This window comes from Anoplopoma fimbria, chromosome 14 (assembly GCF_027596085.1).
Source record: "Anoplopoma fimbria isolate UVic2021 breed Golden Eagle Sablefish chromosome 14, Afim_UVic_2022, whole genome shotgun sequence".
Classification (NCBI taxonomy): domain Eukaryota; kingdom Metazoa; phylum Chordata; class Actinopteri; order Perciformes; family Anoplopomatidae; genus Anoplopoma; species Anoplopoma fimbria.
In genome coordinates this window covers 4,810,325-4,836,076 of record NC_072462.1, presented here as the reverse complement: position 1 = coordinate 4,836,076, position 25,752 = coordinate 4,810,325, and the positions used below count along the sequence as shown (strand labels likewise).

At 35.9% G+C, this 25,752-nt stretch overlaps 2 protein-coding genes and 9 non-coding genes across 13 annotated transcripts; 1 reads left to right on the top strand and 10 right to left on the bottom strand.

The window, feature by feature from the left end:
• The first annotated feature begins 64 nt into the window (after positions 1–64).
• On the top strand, positions 65–6,858 carry gfm2 (GTP dependent ribosome recycling factor mitochondrial 2). The gene is made up of 20 exons (XM_054612485.1): positions 65–325; positions 407–491; positions 1,290–1,335; positions 1,432–1,529; positions 1,648–1,773; positions 1,866–1,954; positions 2,052–2,140; positions 2,234–2,294; positions 2,874–3,059; positions 3,144–3,224; positions 3,313–3,461; positions 4,614–4,754; positions 4,847–4,946; positions 5,037–5,223; positions 5,310–5,386; positions 5,470–5,608; positions 5,744–5,929; positions 6,058–6,173; positions 6,261–6,443; positions 6,541–6,858. The coding sequence occupies exons 1-20, from the start codon at positions 317–319 to the stop codon at positions 6,667–6,669; spliced, it is 2,277 nt and encodes a 758-aa protein (XP_054468460.1). The 5' UTR covers positions 65–316; the 3' UTR covers positions 6,670–6,858.
• A 331-nt stretch (positions 6,859–7,189) lies between these two features.
• On the bottom strand, positions 7,190–7,261 carry trnae-uuc (transfer RNA glutamic acid (anticodon UUC)). The gene has a single exon. It is a non-coding gene; the product is annotated as a tRNA-Glu (tRNA).
• A 698-nt stretch (positions 7,262–7,959) lies between these two features.
• Positions 7,960–8,031, bottom strand: trnae-uuc (transfer RNA glutamic acid (anticodon UUC)). The gene has a single exon. It is a non-coding gene; the product is annotated as a tRNA-Glu (tRNA).
• A 1,614-nt stretch (positions 8,032–9,645) lies between these two features.
• trnae-uuc (transfer RNA glutamic acid (anticodon UUC)) lies at positions 9,646–9,717 on the bottom strand. The gene has a single exon. It is a non-coding gene; the product is annotated as a tRNA-Glu (tRNA).
• A 705-nt stretch (positions 9,718–10,422) lies between these two features.
• trnae-uuc (transfer RNA glutamic acid (anticodon UUC)) lies at positions 10,423–10,494 on the bottom strand. The gene has a single exon. It is a non-coding gene; the product is annotated as a tRNA-Glu (tRNA).
• Positions 10,495–11,261: 767 nt separating this feature from the next.
• trnae-uuc (transfer RNA glutamic acid (anticodon UUC)) lies at positions 11,262–11,333 on the bottom strand. The gene has a single exon. It is a non-coding gene; the product is annotated as a tRNA-Glu (tRNA).
• A 778-nt stretch (positions 11,334–12,111) lies between these two features.
• trnae-uuc (transfer RNA glutamic acid (anticodon UUC)) lies at positions 12,112–12,183 on the bottom strand. The gene has a single exon. It is a non-coding gene; the product is annotated as a tRNA-Glu (tRNA).
• A 762-nt stretch (positions 12,184–12,945) lies between these two features.
• Positions 12,946–13,017, bottom strand: trnae-uuc (transfer RNA glutamic acid (anticodon UUC)). Its single transcript has one exon. It is a non-coding gene; the product is annotated as a tRNA-Glu (tRNA).
• Positions 13,018–13,780: 763 nt separating this feature from the next.
• On the bottom strand, positions 13,781–13,852 carry trnae-uuc (transfer RNA glutamic acid (anticodon UUC)). The gene has a single exon. It is a non-coding gene; the product is annotated as a tRNA-Glu (tRNA).
• An 803-nt stretch (positions 13,853–14,655) lies between these two features.
• On the bottom strand, positions 14,656–14,727 carry trnae-uuc (transfer RNA glutamic acid (anticodon UUC)). Its single transcript has one exon. It is a non-coding gene; the product is annotated as a tRNA-Glu (tRNA).
• A 698-nt stretch (positions 14,728–15,425) lies between these two features.
• Positions 15,426–22,840, bottom strand: hexb (hexosaminidase B (beta polypeptide)). Of its 3 annotated transcripts, none has more exons than XM_054612180.1 (14): positions 22,505–22,840; positions 22,249–22,400; positions 21,127–21,192; positions 20,332–20,378; positions 20,104–20,214; positions 19,910–20,011; positions 19,672–19,804; positions 19,369–19,549; positions 19,183–19,269; positions 18,958–19,030; positions 18,082–18,256; positions 16,769–16,859; positions 16,570–16,674; positions 15,426–15,751 (listed from the first exon to the last, which is right to left on the bottom strand). In XM_054612180.1, the coding sequence occupies exons 1-14, from the start codon at positions 22,774–22,776 to the stop codon at positions 15,688–15,690; spliced, it is 1,659 nt and encodes a 552-aa protein (XP_054468155.1). In that variant the 5' UTR covers positions 22,777–22,840; the 3' UTR covers positions 15,426–15,687. The 3 variants fall into 3 exon arrangements, with proteins under 3 accessions (XP_054468155.1, XP_054468154.1, XP_054468156.1); XM_054612179.1 differs by lacking the exon at positions 18,082–18,256 and adding an exon at positions 17,303–17,483; XM_054612181.1 differs by lacking the exons at positions 15,426–15,751; positions 16,570–16,674; positions 16,769–16,859 and adding an exon at positions 17,338–17,483.
• Between the last annotated feature and the right edge of the window lie 2,912 nt (positions 22,841–25,752).

The window sequence follows — 25,752 nt, the reverse complement described above, 5'->3', positions numbered from 1 at the left end:
TTCCCGGAACGGCAGCCTACTAGGCTTGTTTCTGGGGAACTATTTTGGAGCCGTACATTATGAAAGCATGACTTTTAATCATTTAATAGCGTAGATTATGTTGTTTTGAAGGACACTTTGATGCTTTAGTGTGATACATTTTGAATGTAACTTCTGGTTATAGCCATACGTCTCCCTCTTATGTGTTGTTATTGTGTGACAGTGTCCTCTTTGACTGCAATGGTTCGTCCAAAGCTCAGACTGATTCAGAAGAAAAAGCTTGAAAGATAAGCTGTCATTAAAGATAGGTGTTAGAGCCGGTCGGGCGTTAAGCAGGATGGTTTGGGTAAGATATACTTTAGTGCTGGCCTTGATATATGATCTTAATATCGTGTTGACTTCATAACACAGTTGTTTTCATTCACAGGGGAGGTATTTATTAACTGCTGGGCTCCAGGGCTGCAGGTGTAGAGTGAGCTGTCATGTATATAGACATTACAGCTTCCTTCCAGGTACGTTGTTCATTCATTAATAAATCTGTTAAATATAGTCAAATAAAAAAGTACAATATTTGCCTCTGAGATGTAGTGGAGAAGAAGTGTAAAGTTACATCATATGGAAATACTTAGGTATTGTACAAATACAAATATATTGCACTTAGGTACAATTTTTGAGTAACTGTTCTTAGTGACATTCAATCACTGACAGACACATTTAAATAGTTGATAAGTTGATTCATCAAGCTACAGAAAACTAGTAGATTCCAGTTTTGGCTGGTTTAGGTTAAGATTTTTATAGATTTTCAAATCATTAGAAATCATCTAATTTTGTGACAAAATACTCACCACCGCATGGTCCATTTAGAGCTTTTGATCATAGCACATCATCTTCATCAGCAGATGGAGGTTGACCTGTTGTCATGGAAATGCTGAATTTCCAATGTCCCTTTTTATTTTGAGCACTTTAGAGGAGAACACATCAGATCTGGTTAGAAGAGCATCTGCTGCTGAAGATCATACATAGTATATGATTGAAAGCTTCAGAAGAGCTTCCAAATGGAATTTGTTTGGTCAATTGCTGTTTGCAAGGTCAAGAGTGTAATTTGTGCTTCACAAGCAGTTTTAAAGCTTCACTTTGGGCTGTTGTATCTTGTGATGTGCCTTAGTTCTTATTCTTGACATTGCATTGACTAAATGATTAATCCTTTAATCAGTTAGATAACCGATAACATAGTCAGTTACTGAAGTGTATACATAGCATCAGTAATTCCGTCGGATCATCATTATTGTACTTCATGTTTACTGTCATAGATGATGTCAAATCACTGAAGGCTGTGGTCAATCCTGATATATCCAAGTAAGTAATTGAAGTAAACAGTCAGTTATTTGAAGCGCTGTTTAGATTCATCCCTAGGCTCCGTGTTAACTCGAGCACTGTGCACGGTTTCTGCAGAATCCGAAACATTGGCATTATGGCCCACATTGATGCAGGAAAGACAACAACCACAGAAAGGATGCTTTATTACTCCGGCTATACGAGATCACTAGGAGGTGAGTAGGATGGTGAAAACAAGATGAGGACATAGTTCATTCTTTATTACCAATGGACTTTATCACCTGCTTGTTTTTGTCTCTTTATTTTATTTCTTTATTTCTTTGTTGCTTTCAGATGTGGACGACGGGGATACAGTCACAGATTTTATGGCTCAAGAGAGGGAGCGAGGCATCACCATACAGTCGGCAGCGGTCACATTTGATTGGAAAACTCATAGAATAAACCTCATAGACACCCCAGGTAGAAATAACATCCTTGTGAAAACATCTCATTCTAATGGAAATGAGCAGAGCAGCCACTCAAATGTGACAAATATGTGTGTGTGTTTATAGGACATGTTGACTTTACTCTGGAGGTAGAGCGGGCGCTTCGTGTTCTTGACGGGGCTGTTGCAGTGTTTGATGCTTCTGCTGGTGTTGAGGTGAGCTCGCTGCTTTCAAACAGATTTTTTTTATGTCATGTGATTGGGCGCACTTTCAACACAGTTGCTTCTGTTGCTTTGAAAACACCACCAACAGGCTCAGACTCTGACTGTGTGGAGGCAAGCAGAGAAGCACCATGTTCCCTGTGTTTGTTTCCTGAATAAGATGGATAAGCCGGCAGCAAAGTGAGTGGCCAAACAGTTAGAATATACACAACCTTTTTCCTTATTTCTCAAAATTTTAATTAGAAACTGTCTTCCAATTTTTTTTTCCTTCAGCCTAAGTTTTTCCATTGAGAGCATAAGACACAAGTTAAAAGCAAATCCAGTCCTCCTTCAGGTAGGCAATGTTTGATTCAAGACAGCAATTTGTAATGACTGTAATTATTTAATGAAGTTATTAGATGATTATGTAAAACTGTGCATTATAAGCAGTGTTAGGAGAAGTACTCAGATCTCTAATACCACAGTGTATAAATGATTTCTAACAAGTAAATAGTCATGCATTAATTTATATTTTGTATTAACAATCTAAATAAAAGTAACAAGTAACTAAAGCTATCAAAAAATTTAGTGTAAAAAGAAAATTATTCTCCTCCAAAATGTAGTGAAGTAGAAGTTTTAAGTAGCATATAATTTAAATAGAAAGTACAAGTGCCTCAAAATTGTATTTAAGTACAAATATACTTAAATACATTGCAACACTGATTCTTGGTTCACTGATAAGTAGTTCACCACATGTAACAAGCAGGTTTATTAACAATAACCCAAAGCAGTCAAAATGTATATTTTATAACTGTATTTATTGTAATAATTAAATAGAAAAACAAACTATACAAAGAAAGAATATCTAAAAACCGGTTGGGATTGTGTCACCATGTAATGTAGATGTCTCATGGAGGGCCATTCTGTTTCATAGATCCCTGTAGGCATTGGCAAAAACTTCTCAGGTGTGGTTGACCTGTTAACCAACCAGAAGCTGACATGGAAGCTGAAAACTATGAGAGACGATGGGCGAGTGTTTGAAAGCAAACCTCTGGACCAGTCGGACGAGCCACAACTCCTGCAGGAGGTCACTGAGGCCAGGGCAGCTTTAATCGAACAGGTCCATGTCATGACATTTACAGCAATGTTAACTGTTCTAAATGTGAAAATGTTCCAGATTTCATATTTCTGTTCTCGACCACAGGTTGCTGATCTGGACGATGAGTTCGCTGACCTGTTGCTGACTGATTTTAGTGACAATTTTGATGCTGTTTCCTCAGTCAAAGTAAGAGTTGTATTCTACCACGATATAAGCCTATAAAGTGAAAATGTTACTTGTGAATAAAGCTTAAACAGTGCTAATGTGTCCCCAGCTACAGGAGGCTGTGCGGCGGGTGACTCTGGCCCGTAAAGGCGTCCCGGTACTCTGTGGGAGCTCTTTGAGAAACAAAGGTGTCCAGCCTCTGTTAGACGCCATCACCGCCTACCTGCCGGCCCCCAATGAACGACACAATGACCTGGTGTGAGTGAATGACTGAGTCAGACCGGAGCTGTTGTGACACTTAGTTACAGTTGAGGATAATTCCAGCATAATTTATGTCCAGGTTCTGCATTCCAATACTGTTTTTTTTAATCATAATATTTATTACCGTTGTACATTTTCAGTTTTTAAAATAAGTATTGAGACATCCAAAGCTATGAGGATCTTTCTTTGTCTGTTGACTGTGTTTGGATTGAATTTAACTCAGGGGTGTTGGAAAATTAGCTAAAATGTATTTACATTTGTTTTGTTTATTAACATTGTGATGCATGGTTCAGATACTGTGTTAACTTAGCCTTATTATCAGCCTGTCAATTCGAAAAATCTGACAAAATACACAAAATTAATTGTGACACAAGCTTATGTTATTCTAGCTGAATATAAACAATTTCAGAATTGTCACCAAGGAACCAAAACATATTGCTATCGGTTATATAATGGTTTAAAACAAGTTAAAACAAGTTGTTTGGTTGCATAAATGATGTTCTAAAATGTACATAGATCCTGTTAACATTTCAAAGAACGGACCACAGTCACTTCATTGTTAACTGAAATTGAACAAAGTGATTTAATTGTATTAGTTTTGTCCACAAGACATTCCTGGTAGTTTACCTTGCTTGTCCCCTATGATGGGTTCTTAAAGTAACTAGTTACTTTCATAGCCAACTTACATAATATTCATGTTTTTATTGTCTCATGGAAACCGTTTCCATTGTCTTTTTTACTACTTGCAACGCATTTCTGTATTTTGTGTGCTTTCTGTATTTGCAGGGTGTTGAGCTCTCAGGGCCACCGTATTCATAGACTGAAGTTAACTGTGTTAAATGTGATTCTTGCTTTTTAGCTATACCAACTCAATTTGAGGTCTGTGGAGTAGTTTCCCCTGTCACATGGAATTGAACGGGTGTGAATGAGCCTGAGAAGTTTTGCATTGCTGATTTACAACTATCTTCTATTTGTTTGATGCAAACAAGTAGACTCTTACAGTTTATGCTCACCAGATGGAAGATGGATACAAATGAGCAAAGACTCAAATCATGCTGGAATTGTCCTTTAATGAATATACCATGCTTTTTCTGAATATTTTTATACGATACTGCTGTCAGACCATGAGCTCTGTTCATCGTCCTACAGGCGGTGGTACAAGGATGACTTATGTGCGCTGGCCTTCAAAGTTCTCCATGACAAGCAGCGAGGTCCTCTGGTGTTTCTCAGGATTTACTCTGGTACTCTAAAACCACAGACTGCAATCCACAACATAAACAGGAACAGCATGTATGTAGCTTTGATTACAATACATCACAATTTTTTTACCAAAATCATTATAATATGTCAAAAAAAAAATGTTTGTATCATGTTGTGTGTAGAGAGAGGATGAGCCGGCTGCTGGTGCCGTTTGCTGATCAGCATGTAGAAATCCCTTACATGACCGCCGGAAACATCGCTCTGACTGTAGGACTGAAGCAGGTAGAGCGTCTTACACACTTGATTTTTTTCCTATGTGCTATTCTGAAGGTTTTTCCCATCAAAAAGGTTATTTGTGTTTTCCCGCATTAGACGGTCACAGGGGACACTATCGTTTCATCGAAGGCTTCAGCAGCAGCTGCAGCCCGCCGCGCCCAAAGTGACGGCGGGGCGGTGAAGAAGCTTGGGGAAAACGCCAGCGTGGTCCTTTCAGGGGTGGAGGTCCCCGATCCGGTCTTCTTCTGCACCATAGAACCGCCCACCATGGCCAAACAGGCTGGTCAGTGACACTGATTATAGCTTTGCTTCACATGCTCCAGCAAGCTTGTTGTCACTAACACATTGTCATTTTTCCCCCCATGAAAGATCTTGAGAATGCACTGAATTGCCTGCAGAGAGAAGACCCCAGTCTCAAAGTCAGGGTTGACCCTGACTCGGGCCAGGTAAGGCCAATCATTGGACTAGCCAGGAGTTTGTTTTAGTCGGAGCAGCTTTTCACAAGTCAACTCATTGTCTCCATCCTCAGACCATTTTGTGCGGGATGGGAGAGCTGCACATCGAGATCATCCACGATCGAATCAGAAGAGAGTACGGCATCGAGACTCACCTTGGGCCGCTACAGGTGGCTTACAGGGAGTCTATTCTCCACGAGGTCTCTACTACGGGTACAGAAACCAATAACTTCTTCATCGGTGTATTAGGTTATGGGAGGGGGAGAAATCATTTGTGGAAGCGACATACTGTACTTGTCCCAATTTGGGTTCCTGTATGAATATTTTCCTGCCAAATTTCTGATGCAGATACGCTGGACCGTACTGTTGGGGAGAGACGACATGTGGCCACCGTGGAGCTGGCCGTCACACCTCTAGACATCTCCGCTACGGGTGGCTCATGTGAATTCGCTTTCGCAGAGGAATTGGAAGGGCACCTATCAGCAGAAATGAAGGAGGCAGTGGAGAATGGAGTACACAGCTCATATCTTCAAGGTATCATTGAACAAAATTATTTCTCCTCTTGCAAACTTGCCTTGCCCTTTTTGTAGTGCCAGATTGTAATATTTAAGAATTTATAGGGCCCACTGCAAATTATTTTCAATGCTTGCTTCCACCTTTAGGTCCATTGCTAGGCTATCCTTTACAGGGTGTAGCTACAGTGATCCAAAGTGTCAGCATGGAACCAGGGACTTCTCCTACCATGGTGTCCGCTTGTGTGTCCCGCTGCATGCTGAAGGTAAACCTTTTATGGGTTCCTGTATCATAACTGAAAAATGCAAGATGATCAGTAGATAAGACACAATTCTGTTTCTTTTGGACGTAGGCCATGAGGCTAGCAGGAGGTCAGGTCCTGGAGCCAGTGATGTCCCTGGAGGTGACTGTCGGGGAGGAACGCCTTGGCTCCGTGCTGGGAGACTTGGCCCAAAGACGAGGGACCGTCCGAGACATCCAGAGTCGCCACGACGACAAGGTGCTGCTAGCAACTGTGCCCCTGGCTGAGATGATGGTGAGATGACCTACAATTCAAATATTTTGCCTGTAGGTTTTGGTTTAATTGGCCACCCAGACAATGGTTTACTATTCATACCTGTTTCTTCCAAAAGGGCTATTCCACCATCCTGCGAACAATAACATCTGGCAATGCCACCTTCTCCCTGGAGCTGGACACCTATGAGGCTATGAACCCCCAGGACCAGAACATCCTCCTTAAAAGAATGGCTGGTCTGCTGTGATCCCCTGTTCTCATCCATGTCAAACTGTTCAGTAATGGGACCAATTGCTTTCTGAGACAGAGGACAGAGATGACCCAAACAGAGTTTTCCAGGACTTACAGTAAATTCCATACATAGTATGAATACCGACTGAACGAAAGAGGAAAAACCAATTGTGTACAATGTTCTTAGCTGGATGCAAAATAAATTTGAAGGAAAATATTTCATAACCTTGTTCTTATTTTTTTCTAAATTGTGAAACACAAGACTTGCTCTTAATATGTTAACATTTTAATCACAATTAATTATACAAACATTAATGAAAAACAAAGAGCATTCAAGTTAAAGAGGTTTATGACAATAGATCCGATCAAGAGTCCTGTAGAGCAAATTCTAAAAGGATGATGTGTCTAAGAGCATCAGTACAACCATGATGTACTGTTTTAGCTAAGTTTGCATGTATTACAATTTAACTTTTCTAGTGGTACCATACTTAGACCTTTTTTAACATGTTGTGCCACGTGTCATCATTAAAACCTCATTCCCATACCGGGAGTTGAACCCGGGCCGCCTGGGTGAAAACCAGGAATCCTAACCGCTAGACCATATGGGACAGTTGTAGAAGACATTATAACTTTTTCTCATTCTTTTTCTACATACTGTGTTATGATATATAAAAAAATCTAAATACTATACTATGACTTTTTCTGATCTTTTTCCACACACAATACTATCAGTTCCTTTGACTTACTATACTATGGCTCTTTTTTCGGAAAAACGTCATCATGACTTTTTTCAACAATTTTCCATATACTATAGTATGACGTCATGTTTTTCAAAATGCTATAATATGACTTTTTCATGATCAAGGCATAGTACATACTATAATATGCCTTTTTTTAAACACCATACTATGGCTTTTTTAATTATCTTTTTCGACACACTGGACTTTGACTTTTTTCGACATACTGTACTATGTCTTTTTTTGGGAGAAAAAAAATATATCATGACTTCTTGTCATACTATACTATGACTGTTTTTATGATAGTTTTCCACAGAATATATTAATTCTATTTTATCATGACTTTTTTCGACATATAATACTATGCTTTTTTTTTTCAAAAAACCATACAATTCTTTACACAATATTAACCATCTCTTTGACATACTATACTATTACTTATTGGTGTTTTTTCAACTATGCTGTACCGTTTTAGCTAAGTTTGCATGTATTACAAATTAACTTCTTGAGTGGTACCATACTTAGACTTTTTTTAACATGTTGTGCCACGTGTCATCATTAAAACCTCATTCCCATACCGGGAGTTGAACCCGGGCCGCCTGGGTGAAAACCAGGAATCCTAACCGCTAGACCATATGGGACAGTTGTAGAAGACATTATAACTTTTTCTTGTTCTTTTTCTACATACTGTGTTATGATATAAAAAAAATCTAAATACTATGACTTTTTTAAAATCTTTTTCCACACACATTACTATCAGTTATTTTGACATACTATACTATGGCTCTTTTTTCGGAAAAACGTCATCATGACTTTTTTCAACAATTTTCCATATACTAGTATGACGTCATGTTTTTCAAAATGCTATAATATGACTTTTTCATGATCAAGGCATAGTACATAGTATAATATGCCTTTTTTTAAACACCATACTATGGCTTTTTTAATTATCTTTTTCGACACACTGGACTTTGACTTTTTTCCACACACAATACTGTCAGTTTATTCGACTGACTATACTATGACTGTTTTTTTGGAAAAACGTCATCATGACTTTTTATGACATTTTTACATATACTATAGTATGTCATTTTTTGGGAGAAAAAAATAAATATCATGACTTCTTGCCATACTATACTATGACTGTTTTTATGATAGTTTTCCACAGAATATATTAATTCTATTTTATCATGACTTTTTTCGACATATAATACTATGCTTTTTTTTTTTTTTTTTTTTCAAAAAACCATACAATTCTTTTTCTTTACACAATATTAACCATCTCTTTGACATACTATACTATGGTGTTTTTTCAACTATGCTGTACCGTTTTAGCTAAGTTTGCATGTATTACAAATTAACTTCTTGAGTGGTACCATACTTAGACTTTTTTAACATGTTGTGCCACGTGTCATCATTAAAACCTCATTCCCATACCGGGAGTTGAACCCGGGCCACCTGGGTGAAAACAGGAATCATACCAGGAATCCTAACCGCTAGACCATATGGGACAGTTGTAGAAGACATTATAACTTTTTCTCGTTCTTTTTCTACATACTGTGTTATGATGTAAAAAAAAATCTAAATACTATGACTTTTTTTAAATCTTTTTCCACACACATTACTATCAGTTTTTTTGACATACTATACTATGGCTCTTTTTTCGGAAAAACGTCATCATGACTTTTTTCAACAATTTTCCATATACTAGTATGACGTCATGTTTTTCAAAATGCTATAATATGACTTTTTCATGATCAAGGCATAGTACATACTATAATATGCCTTTTTTTAAACACCATACTATGGCTTTTTTAATTATCTTTTTCAACACACTGGACTTTGACTTTTTTCCACACACAATACTGTCAGTTTATTCGACTGACTATACTATGACTGTTTTTTTGGAAAAACGTCATCATGACTTTTTATGACATTTTTCCATATACTATAGTATGTCATTTTTTGGGAGAAAAAAATAAATATCATGACTTCTTGCCATACTATACTATGACTGTTTTTATGATTGTTTTCCACAGACTATAGTAAGTCTAGTTTTTCGGAAAAATATATAATGACTTTTTCCGATATATAAACTATGCTTTTTTTTTTTTTTAAACATAAAAAATGGTGTTTTTTCAACTATGCTGTACTCTTTTAGCTAAGTTTGCATGTATTACAATTTAACTTTTCTAGTGGTACCATACTTAGACCTTTTTTAACATGTTGTGCCACGTGTCATCATTAAAACCTCATTCCCATACCGGGAGTTGAACCCGGGCCGCCTGGGTGAAAACCAGGAATCCTAACCGCTAGACCATATGGGACAGTTGTAGAAGACATCATAACTTTTTCTCATTCTTTTTCTACATACTGTGTTATGATATAAAACAAATCTAAATACTGTACTATGACTTTTTTTTATCTTTTTACACACACATTACTATCAGTTTTTTTTTGACTTACTATACTATGGCTCTTTTTTCGGAAAAACGTCATCATGACTTTTTTCAACAATTTTCCATATACTATAGTATGACGTCATGTTTTTCAAAATGCTATAATATGACTTTTTCATGATCAAGGCATAGTACATAGTATAATATGCCTTTTTTTAAACACCATACTATGGCTTTTTTAATTATCTTTTTCAACACACTGGACTTTGACTTTTTTTCGACATACTGTACTATGTCATTTTTGGGGAGAAAAAAAATATATCATGACTTCTTGTCATACTATACTATGACTGTTTTTATGATAGTTTTCCACAGAATATATTAATTCTATTTTATCATGACTTTTTTCGACATATAATACTATGCTTTTTTTTTCAAAAAACCATACAATTCTTTTTCTTTACACAATATTAACCATCTCTTTGACATACTATACTATGACTTATTGGTGTTTTTTCAACTATGCTGTACCATTTTAGCTAAGTTTGCATGTATTACAAATTAACTTCTTGAGTGGTACCATACTTAGACTTTTTTTAACATGTTGTGCCACGTGTCATCATTAAAACCTCATTCCCATACCGGGAGTTGAACCCGGGCCACCTGGGTGAAAACCAGGAATCCTAACCGCTAGACCATATGGGACAGTTGTAGAAGACATTATAACTTTTTCTCGTTCTTTTTCTACATACTGTGTTATGATGTAAAAAAAATCTAAATACTATGACTTTTTAAAATCTTTTTCCACACACATTACTATCAGTTTTTTTGACATACTATACTATGGCTCTTTTTTCGGAAAAACGTCATCATGACTTTTTTCAACAATTTTCCATATACTAGTATGACGTCATGTTTTTCAAAATGCTATAATATGACTTTTTCATGATCAAGGCATAGTACATACTATAATATGCCTTTTTTTAAACACCATACTATGGCTTTTTTAATTATCTTTTTCAACACACTGGACTTTGACTTTTTTCCACACACAATACTGTCAGTTTATTCGACTGACTATACTATGACTGTTTTTTTGGAAAAACGTCATCATGACTTTTTATGACATTTTTACATATACTATAGTATGTCATTTTTTGGGAGAAAAAAATAAATATCATGACTTCTTGCCATACTATACTATGACTGTTTTTATGATTGTTTTCCACAGACTATAGTAAGTCTAGTTTTTCGGAAAAATAGTTTTTCGAAAAATATAATAATGACTTTTTTTTTTCCGAAATATAAACTATACAATACTATTTTTTTTTTTAAACATAAAAAATGGTGTTTTTTCAACTATGCTGTACTCTTTTAGCTAAGTTTGCATGTATTACAATTTAACTTTTCTAGTGGTACCATACTTAGACCTTTTTTAACATGTTGTGCCACGTGTCATCATTAAAACCTCATTCCCATACCGGGAGTTGAACCCGGGCCGCCTGGGTGAAAACCAGGAATCCTAACCGCTAGACCATATGGGACAGTTGTAGAAGACATTATAACTTTTTCTCATTCATTCTTTTTCTACATACTGTGTTATGATATAAAAAAAATCTAAATATACTATGACTTTTTTTAATCTTTTTCCACACACATTACTATCAGTTTTTTTTTTGACATACTATACTATGGCTCTTTTTTCGGAAAAACGTCATCATGACTTTTTCAACAATTTTCCATATACTATAGTATGACGTCATGTTTTTCAAAATGCTATAATATGACTTTTTCATGATCAAGGCATAGTACATACTATAATATGCCTTTTTTTAAACACCATACTATGGCTTTTTTAATTATCTTTTTCAACACACTGGACTTTGACTTTTTTTCCACACACAATACTGAGTTTATTTTGACTGTTTTTTTGGAAAAACGTCATCATGACTTTTTATGACATTTTTACATATACTATAGTATGTCATTTTTTGGGAGAAAAAAAATATATCATGACTTCTTGTCATACTATACTATGACTGTTTTTATGATAGTTTTCCACAGAATATATTAATTCTATTTTATCATGACTTTTTTCGACATATAATACTATGCTTTTTTTTTCAAAAAACCATACAATTCTTTTTCTTTACACAATATTAACCATCTCTTTGACATACTATACTATGACTTATTGGTGTTTTTTCAACTATGCTGTACCGTTTTAGCTAAGTTTGCATGTATTACAAATTAACTTCTTGAGTGGTACCATACTTAGACTTTTTTTAACATGTTGTGCCACGTGTCATCATTAAAACCTCATTCCCATACCGGGAGTTGAACCCGGGCCACCTGGGTGAAAACCAGGAATCCTAACCGCTAGACCATATGGGACAGTTGTAGAAGACATTATAACTTTTTCTCGTTCTTTTTCTACATACTGTGTTATGATGTAAAAATTTTCTAAATACTATGACTTTTTTTAAATCTTTTTCCACACACATTACTATCAGTTTTTTTGACATACTATACTATGGCTCTTTTTTCGGAAAAACGTCATCATGACTTTTTTCAACAATTTTCCATATACTAGTATGACGTCATGTTTTTCAAAATGCTATAATATGACTTTTTCATGATCAAGGCATAGTACATACTATAATATGCCTTTTTTTAAACACCATACTATGGCTTTTTTAATTATCTTTTTCAACACACTGGACTTTGACTTTTTTCCACACACAATACTGTCAGTTTATTCGACTGACTATACTATGACTGTTTTTTTGGAAAAACGTCATCATGACTTTTTATGACATTTTTCCATATACTATAGTATGTCATTTTTTGGGAGAAAAAAATAAATATCATGACTTCTTGCCATACTATACTATGACTGTTTTTATGATTGTTTTCCACAGACTATAGAAAGTCTAGTTTTTCGGAAAAATATATAATGACTTTTTTCCGATATATAAACTATGCTTTTTTTTTTTTTTTAACCATAAATGTTTTCTTCATAACTTAAATGGTGTTTTTTCAACTATGCTGTACTCTTTTAGCTAAGTTTGCATGTATTACAATTTAACTTTTCTAGTGGTACCATACTTAGACCTTTTTTAACATGTTGTGCCACGTGTCATCATTAAAACCTCATTCCCATACCGGGAGTTGAACCCGGGCCGCCTGGGTGAAAACCAGGAATCCTAACCGCTAGACCATATGGGACAGTTGTAGAAGACATCATAACTTTTTCTCATTCTTTTTCTACATACTGTGTTATGATATAAAAAAATCTAAATACTAAATACTATGACTTTTTTTAATCTTTTTCCACACACATTACTATCAGTTTTTTTTTACATACTATACTATGGCTCTTTTTTCGGAAAAACGTCATCATGACTTTTTTCAACAATTTTCCATATACTAGTATGACGTCATGTTTTTCAAAATGCTATAATATGACTTTTTCATGATCAAGGCATAGTACATACTATAATATGCCTTTTTTTAAACACCATACTATGGCTTTTTTAATTATCTTTTTCAACACACTGGACTTTGACTTTTTTCCACACACAATACTGTCAGTTTATTCGACTGACTATACTATGACTGTTTTTTTGGAAAAACGTCATCATGACTTTTTATGACATTTTTTTATAGTATGTCATTTTTTGGGAGAAAAAAATAAATATCATGACTTCTTGCCATACTATACTATGACTGTTTTTATGATTGTTTTCCACAGACTATAGTAATTCTAGTTTTTCGGAAAAATATATAATGACTTTTTCCGATATATAAACTATGCTTTTTTTTTTTCAAAAAACCATTTTTTTTTTTAAACATAAAAACTTATGGTGTTTTTTCAACTATGCTGTACTCTTTTAGCTAAGTTTGCATGTATTACAATTTAACTTTTCTAGTGGTACCATACTTAAACCTTTTTTAACATATTGTATCATGTGTGATCATTAAAACCTCATTCCCATACCGGGAGTTGAACCCGGGCCGCCTGGGTGAAAACCAGGAATCCTAACCGCTAGACCATATGGGACAGTTGTAGAAAACATTATAACTTTTTCTCATTCTTTTTCTACATACTGTGTTATGATATAAAACAAATCTAAATACTGTACTATGACTTTTTTTAATCTTTTTCCACACACATTACTATCAGTTTTTTTGACTTACTACTATACTATGGCTCTTTTTTCGGAAAAACGTCATCATGACTTTTTTCAACAATTTTCCATATACTAGTATGACGTCATGTTTTTCAAAATGCTATAATATGACTTTTTCATGATCAAGGCATAGTACATAGTATAATATGCCTTTTTTTAAACACCATACTAAGGCTTTTTTAATTATCTTTTATCAACACACTGGACTTTGACTTTTTTCCACACACAATACTGTCAGTTTATTCGACTGACTATACTATGACTGTTTTTTTGGAAAAACGTCATCATGACTTTTTATGACATTTTTCCATATACTATAGTATGTCATTTTTTGGGAGAAAAAAAAAAATATCATGACTTCTTGCCATACTATACTATGACTGTTTTTATGATTGTTTTCCACAGACTATAGAAAGTCTAGTTTTTCGGAAAAATATATAATGACTTTTTCCGATATATAAACTATGCTTTTTTTTTAAACATAAAAAAATGTTTTCTTCATACAATACTATGACTTTTTAACCATCTCTTTGACATACTATACTATGGTGTTTTTTCAACTATGCTGTACTCTTTTAGCTAAGTTTGCATGTATTACAATTTAACTTTTCTAGTGGTACCATACTTAGACCTTTTTTAACATGTTGTGCCACGTGTCATCATTAAAACCTCATTCCCATACCGGGAGTTGAACCCGGGCCGCCTGGGTGAAAACCAGGAATCCTAACCGCTAGACCATATGGGACAGTTGTAGAAGACATTATAACTGTTTCATCTTCTTTTTCTACATACTGTGTTATGATATAAAAAAAATCTAAATACTATGACTTTTTTTAATCTTTTTCCACACACATTACTATCAGTTTTTTTGACATACTATACTATGTCTCTTTTTTCAGAAAAACGTCATCATGACTTTTTTCAACAATTTTCCACAAACTATAGTATGACGTCAATATTTTGAATATTTTCAATGCCTGCTTTCACCTTCAGGTCCAAAACTGGTGATCCTTTACAGGGTGTAAGGATAGATGATGTTGTCACAACGGCAAGGCACTGCTAGTTAGTGTGCCCTTGACTGAGACAATGGTGAGATAAAATGTAATATAAACATTTAGGCAAATCTGACATCCACCAATGACACCGTCTCCTTGGAGCTGGACACCTATGAGGCTATGAAACCTCAGAAACAGATCACAGTCCTTAAAAGAAACAATGTGAAAGTGTTCAGTACTGGGACCATTGGCCTTCTGAGACAGATCATGTCTAGTACACAAACAGAGCTATCCAGGAATTACAGTAAATATCAGATTTAGTAAGTAAAATTATATTTATAATATGAGTAACAACTGCAAGAATGTTCTTAGCTGGATGTAAAATAAATTTGCAGCAAAATATTTCATACCCTTTTGTATTTTTGATATGAAACACGAGACCCGCACCTAAAATGTCAACGTTTTATTCGTAATCAATTACTCAAACATTCATAAGAACAGAGTGCATTCAAAAATCCAAAAGGATTTATGACATTTGATGTGATCAAAAGTTCTGTAAAGCAGATTTAAAAAGGATGAAGAGCATCTGTACAGTGACATTGACTCAAAGGCAGTTTGGCATTTGATTTCTCAGTTTAAAAAACAAGCATTGGGTTGATTGTAAATGGATTTGTTTCGTTTTTCTGTTCCCATGGTCCTTTCAGTTGTTTTCAGACACCTTTGTACTCATGGGGACAGTAGCTGGAAAACAGTGGCTCAGCTGGGATCCCGCGCCTTAGATAGGAAAATATTCAAATTAGTAACCTTTAACAGGATTGTCTGTTTGATGATGAGGAGACTAGTACTTATGGATTAAGATGGGTCTCCCTTGCTGAGACCAAATAAAATCATTGATCCCCTTGCTGTGGTGAGATGTTTTTTAAGCAATTTTCATATGGAACCATTTTTTCTTTATTTCAGTGGCAGAAGGAACCTCAGGTGACACGGCATTAACAGCACACTATTTTTCCCTTTTCCTGGGCTTTAGCAGGTCCTTCAATTACGCTGCTGACTGTGTTAGGACCATAGCATGACTACAAATATCCAAACTTGTTCATTTCTTCTTTGGTGCCATTTTCATGAATGAACACTTCCAGACATATAGGACAGGACGCCTAGCCCAATATAGTATTATTGGGGCAGGAAATAGGCTAATTTAAAATTCTCATAAACACACAGGTGGCATTCATCATGTTAACGCTGGTCATATACGCAGTGTTTGCCGAATATAAACGGTAACAAAATAAGAAAGAGAAAGCTAAGATAAGAAGACGAAAATGTTCTTGCATGAGGCCAAATGTAAAGTTAATGTGAGTTATGTTGCTGAATTAACAGGATAGAGTTCAAAACACGTATTTCAATGTATGGAAAGGGACTTAAAATTATTAAATTAATATCAGAATTCTTCCATATGCATTGTTATCGTCCCTGGTAATTTCCTTCCCCCGTACAGCACGATACCCTTAACTGAGAGTCCTGCAGTAATATTGAGCCCCACCTGAATCCATAAGGTTCTGATGTAGATGTGAATAGTACAAACAGAGTATACTTACTCCACCATGCGACAGCGGTGCACAGACAGTCTGTTAAAGGCATCAGTGATGTCCGTCACATCCACGGCGCTCCACAGCCGCTCTGCCACAGCGCTGGCTCGAGGCCTGGAAGTAACAGAAGACAAAAGATAAGAAAAGTTCTGTCTACAGTTATTTTATGTGTTATGGATTCATAATATTATATTAGGAAACAACATACCAGAGTCTGGGTGTCAGGTTTGTGGCGTCCACATACTCCCCCCACAAACAGGCTTCTCCACCAATCACAAGCTTCTTTTGCGCTTCAGTTCCTGTTTTGAAATGTAATATTTAATAAGATCAGGCAGCCAAAGCAACATCCAGGGAATCTACAACTCCACTGGACTAGAGAGTATAATTGTATTTAAAAAAAAAGAGAATTATTTCATATATCAGTGATTTTCTGAAAGCAAAATATAAAAGTATTTTCCCTCTTTTCATTCAACAGGCTTACACATATTAGTACAGGAGTGACAAACAACTTCATGACATTTCAGATATGCGTCAAGAGTCAAACACAACAGCTCTGAGTCAGACCAACAGCCGAACAATAAAACAACTGTGTGAGTGAAGTAAAGTCCCAACGTAAATGAATACTGAAAAAAAGCAATGTGGCATCTATCCATCCATCCATCTTCCGTAACCTGCTTATCCAGTCATAACGTGCAGGGGGGAAAGAAGTCCTGTCAATCAAATCAATAATGCAGACACAAACCCTTGAAATCCTGTGGGTCAGCCTTGTAATGGCCCTGCCAGTCCTGGCCGTAGGAGATACGGTTCAGGTACCAGGGAGAGGACAGCAGGGTCTGGAACCCTGATGATGTAACATTTGCCATCTCACTCTGGTATTTCTCCTTGTTTCCCTTCCAAACGTGGATAAGTGTGTCTGGTTTCAGCTACACAATACAGATACATAGAAGTATCAGTATGAGCAAGATGGAGAAGCAAAATGGGCTGAAGGGATGAAGACGAAAATGTCCGAGCCTCGTGTTATTTCAGGTCCATTGAAGACATATGTGTTTTGTGATTTTACTTCTGCCTAAACAATTTGCAGAGGTTGAGGTCACATAATCTTTAAGTAAGTGTCTGGAAATAAATAAAAAAAAGGTTCAGTCCACTCTCGTCTTCATCCAGACTTATGGAGGACCAATTCTGACTTAATTTTCCGTCTGTTGAGCCAGGACGCCGAAGACGAGGTATGTACCGTTCTAACCATGCCACATTGTTCACTCATTATTTACTACTACTTTTATTTGAAAATGTAGTTTATTGGGTCATTGTTTCAAAAGCACCAGGATTGTTCCTCCACAGCAGTGAACTACATCAACCCATGAAAGAAACAACAGGTGAAACCACCAACCACTAGCCTCATTATTCACTGCATGTCTGTCTCTGACTCGCTCTCCTTGTCACAACTGTGTAGTTTTCAAGCGTAAGCCTGTTGAACAAAATCTCAAATTCTCTTTTGCCTTATCATTTCTACAAAAAACTAACCGTTGAAGTTGAGCGGCTCAACCTTGTAGTACTTCTGCCAGTCCTGTGCGTAGCTAATGTAATCTAGGTACCATGGGGCGGAGAGGATGGTGGTGTACCCTGCTGCCGTGACCTTGCCCATCTCCTCATTAGCCCTGCCGCCGATCCACACATGCACTACCGTGTCTGGCTTCAACTGGAAATAGTTACAGACCAAGCTACTGTATTTATCGTAGAACCTAGATGAGTTGTTGCTTTTGTTTAAAGCAATAGTTTGACATTTTGGGAAATGGATTTATTTGCTTTCTAGCTGATAGTTCCAAGTCACTCTCCTGTCTGAATGCTAAATATGAAGCTACCATAAGAAGCTAGTTAGCTTAGCTTGACGAAAAACCAATAAGCTTATTTCCCAAAATGTCAGACTATTCCTTTAATAACACAGAATGAAAAACAAAAACATGAATGGCTTAAAATGGTGATAAATGATTTATCGGTTAAACCAAAATCTTGGTCTAGTTAGTAGAGATGCACCAATTGCAATTTTCAAAAAAAAATTAAAAGTCTGACCAACTATATATTAAGAACTATAATTGACAGCAAACACAGACATTTTTGTAAAAATTCTTTAAGGGGAAATTCATCCATATGTCCATAAATATCAGATAAGAACCAGAGAAAATATTATTCTAGACTGTATATGTAAGCATATTATAAAGTCAACTAAGCCCATTTATTGTCCATCTAAAACTATGTATTTTATTTATCTATTTATTTATACAAAACTATTTTCTGAATCAGTATTATGGCCACCGGCAGAATGATCAGTGCATCTCTACTAGTTACTATATAAAAGGCCTACAATATTATCTCTTATATGGAAATAATTGTTTAGTTTACCGTAACACCATTATCAAAGACCTCCTGCCAGATCATGTAGCCCTTCTGGGTAGTGGCGACGATATCCAAGAGTCTATCAGATCAAAAAAAGGCACAAAATAAATAGTAAATGAAATTATTTTTTCTTTTGAATAAGTAACAGAACTGAGCGAATGTGACATTCTTTGATAACCAGTTTACTGCTGAACAAGCAGATTACTTATTTGTATAAAAACAGCAACACACTTTTGAATATAGAATGATTCCAGTTTCTTGTAATCTTGTCCGAAGCCTTGCTGATCCATAAACTTCTGAATGTCCGGGTTGGACTTCCTGCAAGGGCGATAAATACAAACCAGCATCCAACATGAACTGCTCAAAAATCTTTGATGCTGAGGAGAAGTTTTTTGGCATTTTATACTTAAGTCTCACCAACAGCTGAAGTCCACCTCATCACCTCCCAGGTGAATGTAGGCGTCAGGGAACACGGTGCTGATCTCCTTGAAGAACTGGCTCATGAACTCATACGTGGTGCTCAGGATGGGGTTCACTGGTCCGAATGTGCCGGATGGTTTGGAGCCAGAGTAACAGGGTGTGAGCAGATCTGTCTGACCTGAGAAAAAAAATAAATAAGTGGAATACATTTTTCAAGTCTTATTCTTTTCAAATGTCTGACATGTTTACGAAGAAAAAATGATAGTAAAATGTCTTTCCACCAACACTAACAAAACTCACCTTTGCCCCAAGACTGTGTGTGTCCTGGAGTGTCAAACTCCGGGATAACACGAATGCCTCGCAGACGGCCAAACTCGATCACCATCTTCACGTCCGCTGGTGTATACACATGTGTGTATGGGTGGTAAGCTCCCTGTGAACATTTTAATGAATTGTAAAAAAATAAAATGGGAGTCTTGAGATTTGAAACTATACTTGTTTTTGCTGAGATTTAACACAAATAAGAAGTCTTTCTGACCTGCTGGCTCAGCTGTGGGAACGTTCGGCTCAGGTAAGGGAAAGATGGATCATCCACGATGTGCCAGTGGAAAACATTAAATTTGTTCATTGCCATTGTTTCCTGTATAGAACAAAAAGCGTAAAAAAATTTTTTTAGCAGTGAATCGAATTAAAAAAGGAAAAAACCAAAATAAAACAATCTTAATGACGTACCAAATTAGCCAGGATGACTTTGATGGGCAGGAAATGCCGAGAGCTGTCCAGTAGGATGCCTCTATGTGCAAATCTGGGGAAGTCACTGATAGTTGTTGAATTGATGCTTTTCTGAAAAGATACAAAAGTGAAAATCAGCCCAAAACAAAAGCCTGGCTCACAAGCAGTTGACCCTTGATCCTCATTATGAATAAAACATGTAACACAATCATATTTTCCTTCACTTACAGCTCCATATTCATCTTCATATACCAGCTGGCTGAATGTTTCCAGACCTAAAAGCAATGCCAAAAAAACACCTTGTTTGTAATCATGTCAAGTACTTTGAAAATGTTATGATACTATAAAATGTAGTTAGTGGGATTTGATAACACGCCCTAGATATGTGAGCAAAGGTCCACAGTAACAAAAACACCTCTCTATTTTTGTGTTGCAGGGAGTGATGCCAAAACAACATCTTTTCATTTCACATATTACGTATACAAATAAAAACAGGGAGAGATGTACTTTACAAACATGTTTCATGTATGATCAAGTGTTTGTAATGGTCCAGAGTAAAGATGAAGTGATTATACTTATTGGATCAACAGAAAATAATCAACTACAGTTGTGATAATTGATTAATCAGCTTCACATTTTGGGAAATAAACTTCTTGCTGAGAGTCCGATGACAAGAACGATACCACTCTTATGTCTGCTGTTAAAAATTAATATTTCACAAAATTTTGAACTATGGATTTAAGCTATTTATCAAGCACAGATGTCAAAAGCTATCCGTTTCCAGCTTTTTGGATTTTAAGCTTTTTCCTGCTTTTTTATTGCATTGTACATTAAATATATTTGGGTTCTGGGCCACTTAAACAACAAATGAAGCATTTTAAAGACATAACCTTCGGCTCTGAGGATTTGCAATAACGGAAATTCTGATCCACTGATAAATTGATATAGGAAATAGTTGTTGATTGCATCACTAATGCAGAGTTTGCTATGAAGTTGTGCAATAATGTGCAAAAAAATCCTTACCATGTAAGGCTCCCCAGACCTTTGGCGCTTTCAAGACAGCATACGGCTGATCCACCATCAGCTCATCTGTGGACATAAACATTTGAGATTTGCATTTGCATAGTCAGTGATGTCGAAGCTTGGCAGGTGGTTATTATGGTACTAAAGTCAGGGTCTTAAATACTCAGGGGGGCTTTAAACAGTTGGTCTACATTCAGAGTGTTAATCCTTGTAACTACTGTCCAGGTAATCTCTAATTCTACGAGCAAGTCATTAGTATATGCCCTGTCTAAGGTTGTAAGATATAGAGCGAAGTATCAGATAGATGTGCTGATAATATCAAAGTATTCAGATCACTAACTTAAGTAAAAGTACCTATACAAAAATTAAAAAATACTCTGTTAGAAGTAAAAGGTCTGCATTAAAAAGAAAGGAATCAGCTCAACGTACTTTAAAGATCAAAAGGTAAAAGTACTCGTTTTGGGAGTCTTTTCTGTAGTCCTTTCTGGGTTATGTGAAATTTTGGATAATGCAATCTCTTTTGGACTCTATCAAATTTGAGTTAAACCATTTAAGGAGTTTAGAGGGGAAATGTTTTGTAATTTAAGCATATCATATGTTTTCTGTCATGTAGAATCATCATTTGAAAAGTTGAATTGTTTGAAATGCAGTAGAGAAATAGTATGAAATAGCCTATCAGAACTGCAATAATAATATAAAGTAGAATGTTTTAGTTTGGGTTTTTTTTTTTTTGGGGGGGGGGGGGGGGGGTTACCTTAAACAGCAAAGCACACATATCAGAATTCATTAGCAGAGGCCTAACTTTAATCTATAAACTAAAGTTGTTAAATATAATGTAGAGGAGGAGTAAAAGCACAACATTTCTCTTTGTTATGTGGTGGAGTAAGAGGGAGCATACTGATGATATACCTGAGAACAATTTGAACATAAGAATGAATAGTTAAAATAGTTTTTTCTGTCTGTAAATATAATATTTCAATTATTGTGGATTTTACTGTTTTTTATTGCTTATTTATAGTACTTGTTTCTTATCTTATCTTACTCAGTTACATTCCACCCCTGCGCAGAAGCACCAGGTTGCTTCATGACTTGTCATATGAATGAGGAAGAGAAGAGACTCACATGACTCGTCAGATGTAACACTGGGGTATCCGTCACATTCAGAGTCAGGTGAGGTGATCCACACCTGCAGCTCAGTCAGCTCAGAGGGACCAGTTCGCCTGCTTTTGCCCGGCTCATGCCTTTTAGCGTTCCCAAACACATACTCAAAATACCTGCAGAGAGAGAGACGGAGAATGGGGTCCCTGAACGCAACACGGCGCTTTATATTCTCATAATAAACAAGAGGGAGAGAATGGGAAAACAGAGCTTTTCTTACCTCCTGTATGCATCCTGCAGGAGGCTGCAGCTCTGCCCGGCTGTCGACTCTTTGGCGTCGGTTATTTGGAAGCTGAAGCTGTTTAACTTGATTGAAACATCTGAGATTTTCACTTTCTGCGGCAGAGGCCACAGGGCACCGGAGTTTGCAGCCGCAACGAGCAGCTCAGCGTCGGCCACCTCGTCGGCTTCATCGATGTAGTTGTGCTGCAGAGCCTGTGCAAAGCCGAGGGCCAGCAACAATAGTAGTATGAGCTTCAGAGAGGCGAGCATGTTGGTGGACAGACAGCAGAGTCACGAGTTTCAGGAGAACATCACAGCAGTATGTGAAGGGAGCTGGGCGGGGCTTCTAATAAGGAAGTACAGGTTGTGCAAAGATTTAAAGGGGAACCACAAACCCTGCTGACTGGAAAACTTGAAATATTTTCTCATACATTACTAAATATGAGTATGCATGGCAATAGCAGAGAATGCATCTAAATGTAGCTATATATAATTATTCTTATAACATCTAATTGATGTACGGGAAATTTAAAGTAGTTATTTGATCATATTATCATTAAGAAATGGGTTTATTTTGATGTTATATGTTGAACCATACAAACCCAGCTGACTGACTTGAAATATTTTCTCGTACATTAATAAATATGTGCCTGGAAAACTTGAAATATTTTCTCACACATTAATAGACATGAGTATGCATGGCAATAGCAAAGAATGCATCTAAATGTAGCTATATATAATTCTTATATTATCTCATTTTGATTTACGGGTAATTTATCTAACTACGGGTAATTTAACGTAGTTAGATAAGATAAGATAAAATAATCCTTTATTAGTCCCGCAGCGGGGACATTTACAGGATTACAGCAGCATAGAGGATAGTGCAAACAAGAGACATAATTAAAAAAACAAGATCAAAAATAAATATTATAAATAAGCAAATGAGCATAAAAAAACAGTAAAGAATCCACAGTAACTGAAATATTATATATACAGACAGAATAACTATTATAACTATTATTGCACAGTGTATTTGTATTGCACAGGTTTTTAGTGTCATGTGGTCTACTGGGAGTTATTTGATCATATTATCATTAAGTAATGGGTTTATTTTGATGTTATATGTTGAACGATAAGTAAATAAAGTAATGTATGCTCTATTGTTTACTGCACTTATCCTATTCGTAGTAGTTTGTAGCACTTACTATATTCGGATTAGTCTGTTGCAATTATTGTTTTCGTATATACAGACAGAATAACTAGTAATCTGCCTCTGCACTATACTTTTGCTCTGGCTTATACTTTGAGATGCTTGTTTAAGAAAGGAGATGCACTTATGACTTCTGGTGACTAGTAGTTCTCTTGAATACCTATGTTGAATACACTTCCTGTAAGTCGCTTTGGATAAAAGCGTCTGCTAAATGACTGTAATGTAATGTAATGTAATGTAATGTATTGCATAATTCATAAAACAGGAAACACCAGAAAGAGAGTGAGAGGGTTACTTGTTACTTGCATCTGTGCATCTAGAGTACACCTAATCTTGACTTTAGTATAGCATGTGTTAACTCACTTTTTATTCACTCATATTTATTGTTGTGCATTATATTTGATATAAAATTAAGAGTAAATCTTGACTTTTAATACCATGACTTAATTTTAAGAAAAATATGTGATAAATAAGAGCTGTAACAATAAACAGTAGAAAAACCTCAATAAAATAAATAGAGACAGTGTTAAAATGTGTGTATTGTTTACCAATTTATAATTACATTTTTTAAAAGTACTTTAAATCATAAAATGCACCTTGTTATGATCCATTTCCGCATATCTTCACACTGTGCCAATCAAATTTACTCCCAGGAATATTTTGTCCACTAGGTGTCGCTCCTGTCATCTTTATGGCGCATTTACTGCCATTAAGATGTTCTTCTGCACACTGTTGTATCATTTCTTAATCAACAGTCTGTATATGAGAGACAATCAATTAAACAACCTGGGATTTAAAACAACTCTGTGACCATTTTTTCTGCTGAAAACAAAGTACATTGATTAAAAATGAAACACAATAACATTGAATAATAAGCTGTTTAATAAAAGGAATTAACCATCCCAAATCCAAAATTAGAATTGATTTTTATTAAAATTCTAAAGGTTTGTCCATAAGAGGTCAAACAGGGATTTAGACCAGAGGTCTAATTGACCCAAAACATTATTCACATCACTATATTGCATACCATTAATTCCATTATATGTGAATTATTTTTTGTAATAAAGAATGAACATAAATAAATTTTATGCATTGCCCCGATTTTGGGCCTTTTTCGTATTTTGTCACCTTCAAACTTACAAGCCCAGTTTGTTGCTGTGGGAGAGGTTAAATAAGGTCAGAAAAAAATATATTAAAGCAAACATTGATTTTTGTTGTTTACACAAAGACAGCAGGGTGGGGTCTATGAGAGCCCAAACAACAAGGAAGTAAAGTCAATGTCAACAAGACACGAGGGTTAATAATTAAATGAATTATTCCCCTAGTTCCAGTTTTTAATCTTTGGTCCCAGGAACGTTTTGTCCACTAGATGTCTCTCCTCTCACATACGTATATGAAACATTTGCTGCCTTAATTACTTTTTCTTCACAACAAAATACACTTCTCTAAGGAACACTGTGCTGCAATATACTGAATATGAAGTGACAGTAATAGTGTAATTTCTGCCTTCATAAAAACATTTTATGGGGAAAAAAATCAGATGTGAATGTGTCACAACTCCACTCACCACAACACAGAAGCATAAAAAACCAACAAAATACTTACATCATAGCCTCAAGGGTCCTCTGAAAAGTTTAGTCACAGCCAAAAGTCTCGTCAACAGGGACCGCAGATGTGACTCACACAAAATGTCCAGGGATATAATTGGACTTCCTGTTCCCAGCTACCCCAAGCAAAAACCACAACGTCTTTATAATCCTATAGGATTTATATGTGTGTACGGCATTCCGTGGTGAGTTTACTGTGACTCAGTCAAACTTTATGGTCTTTTATACATGGTATTGTTTTTAAATGTACCAATGCACAAACAATGAATTTAATGTACTTTATTGCAAATGTGTAATTGACCTTCAGCTCCTGTACAGTGGCAGTGGGTCCCTCTCATGTGTTTCTTTAAAATCTACAAGAACATTTTAAACTACATTAAAAATAACAAATGCAGCTTGAACCTAAAGTTTCACTCCAAAAACATTTTT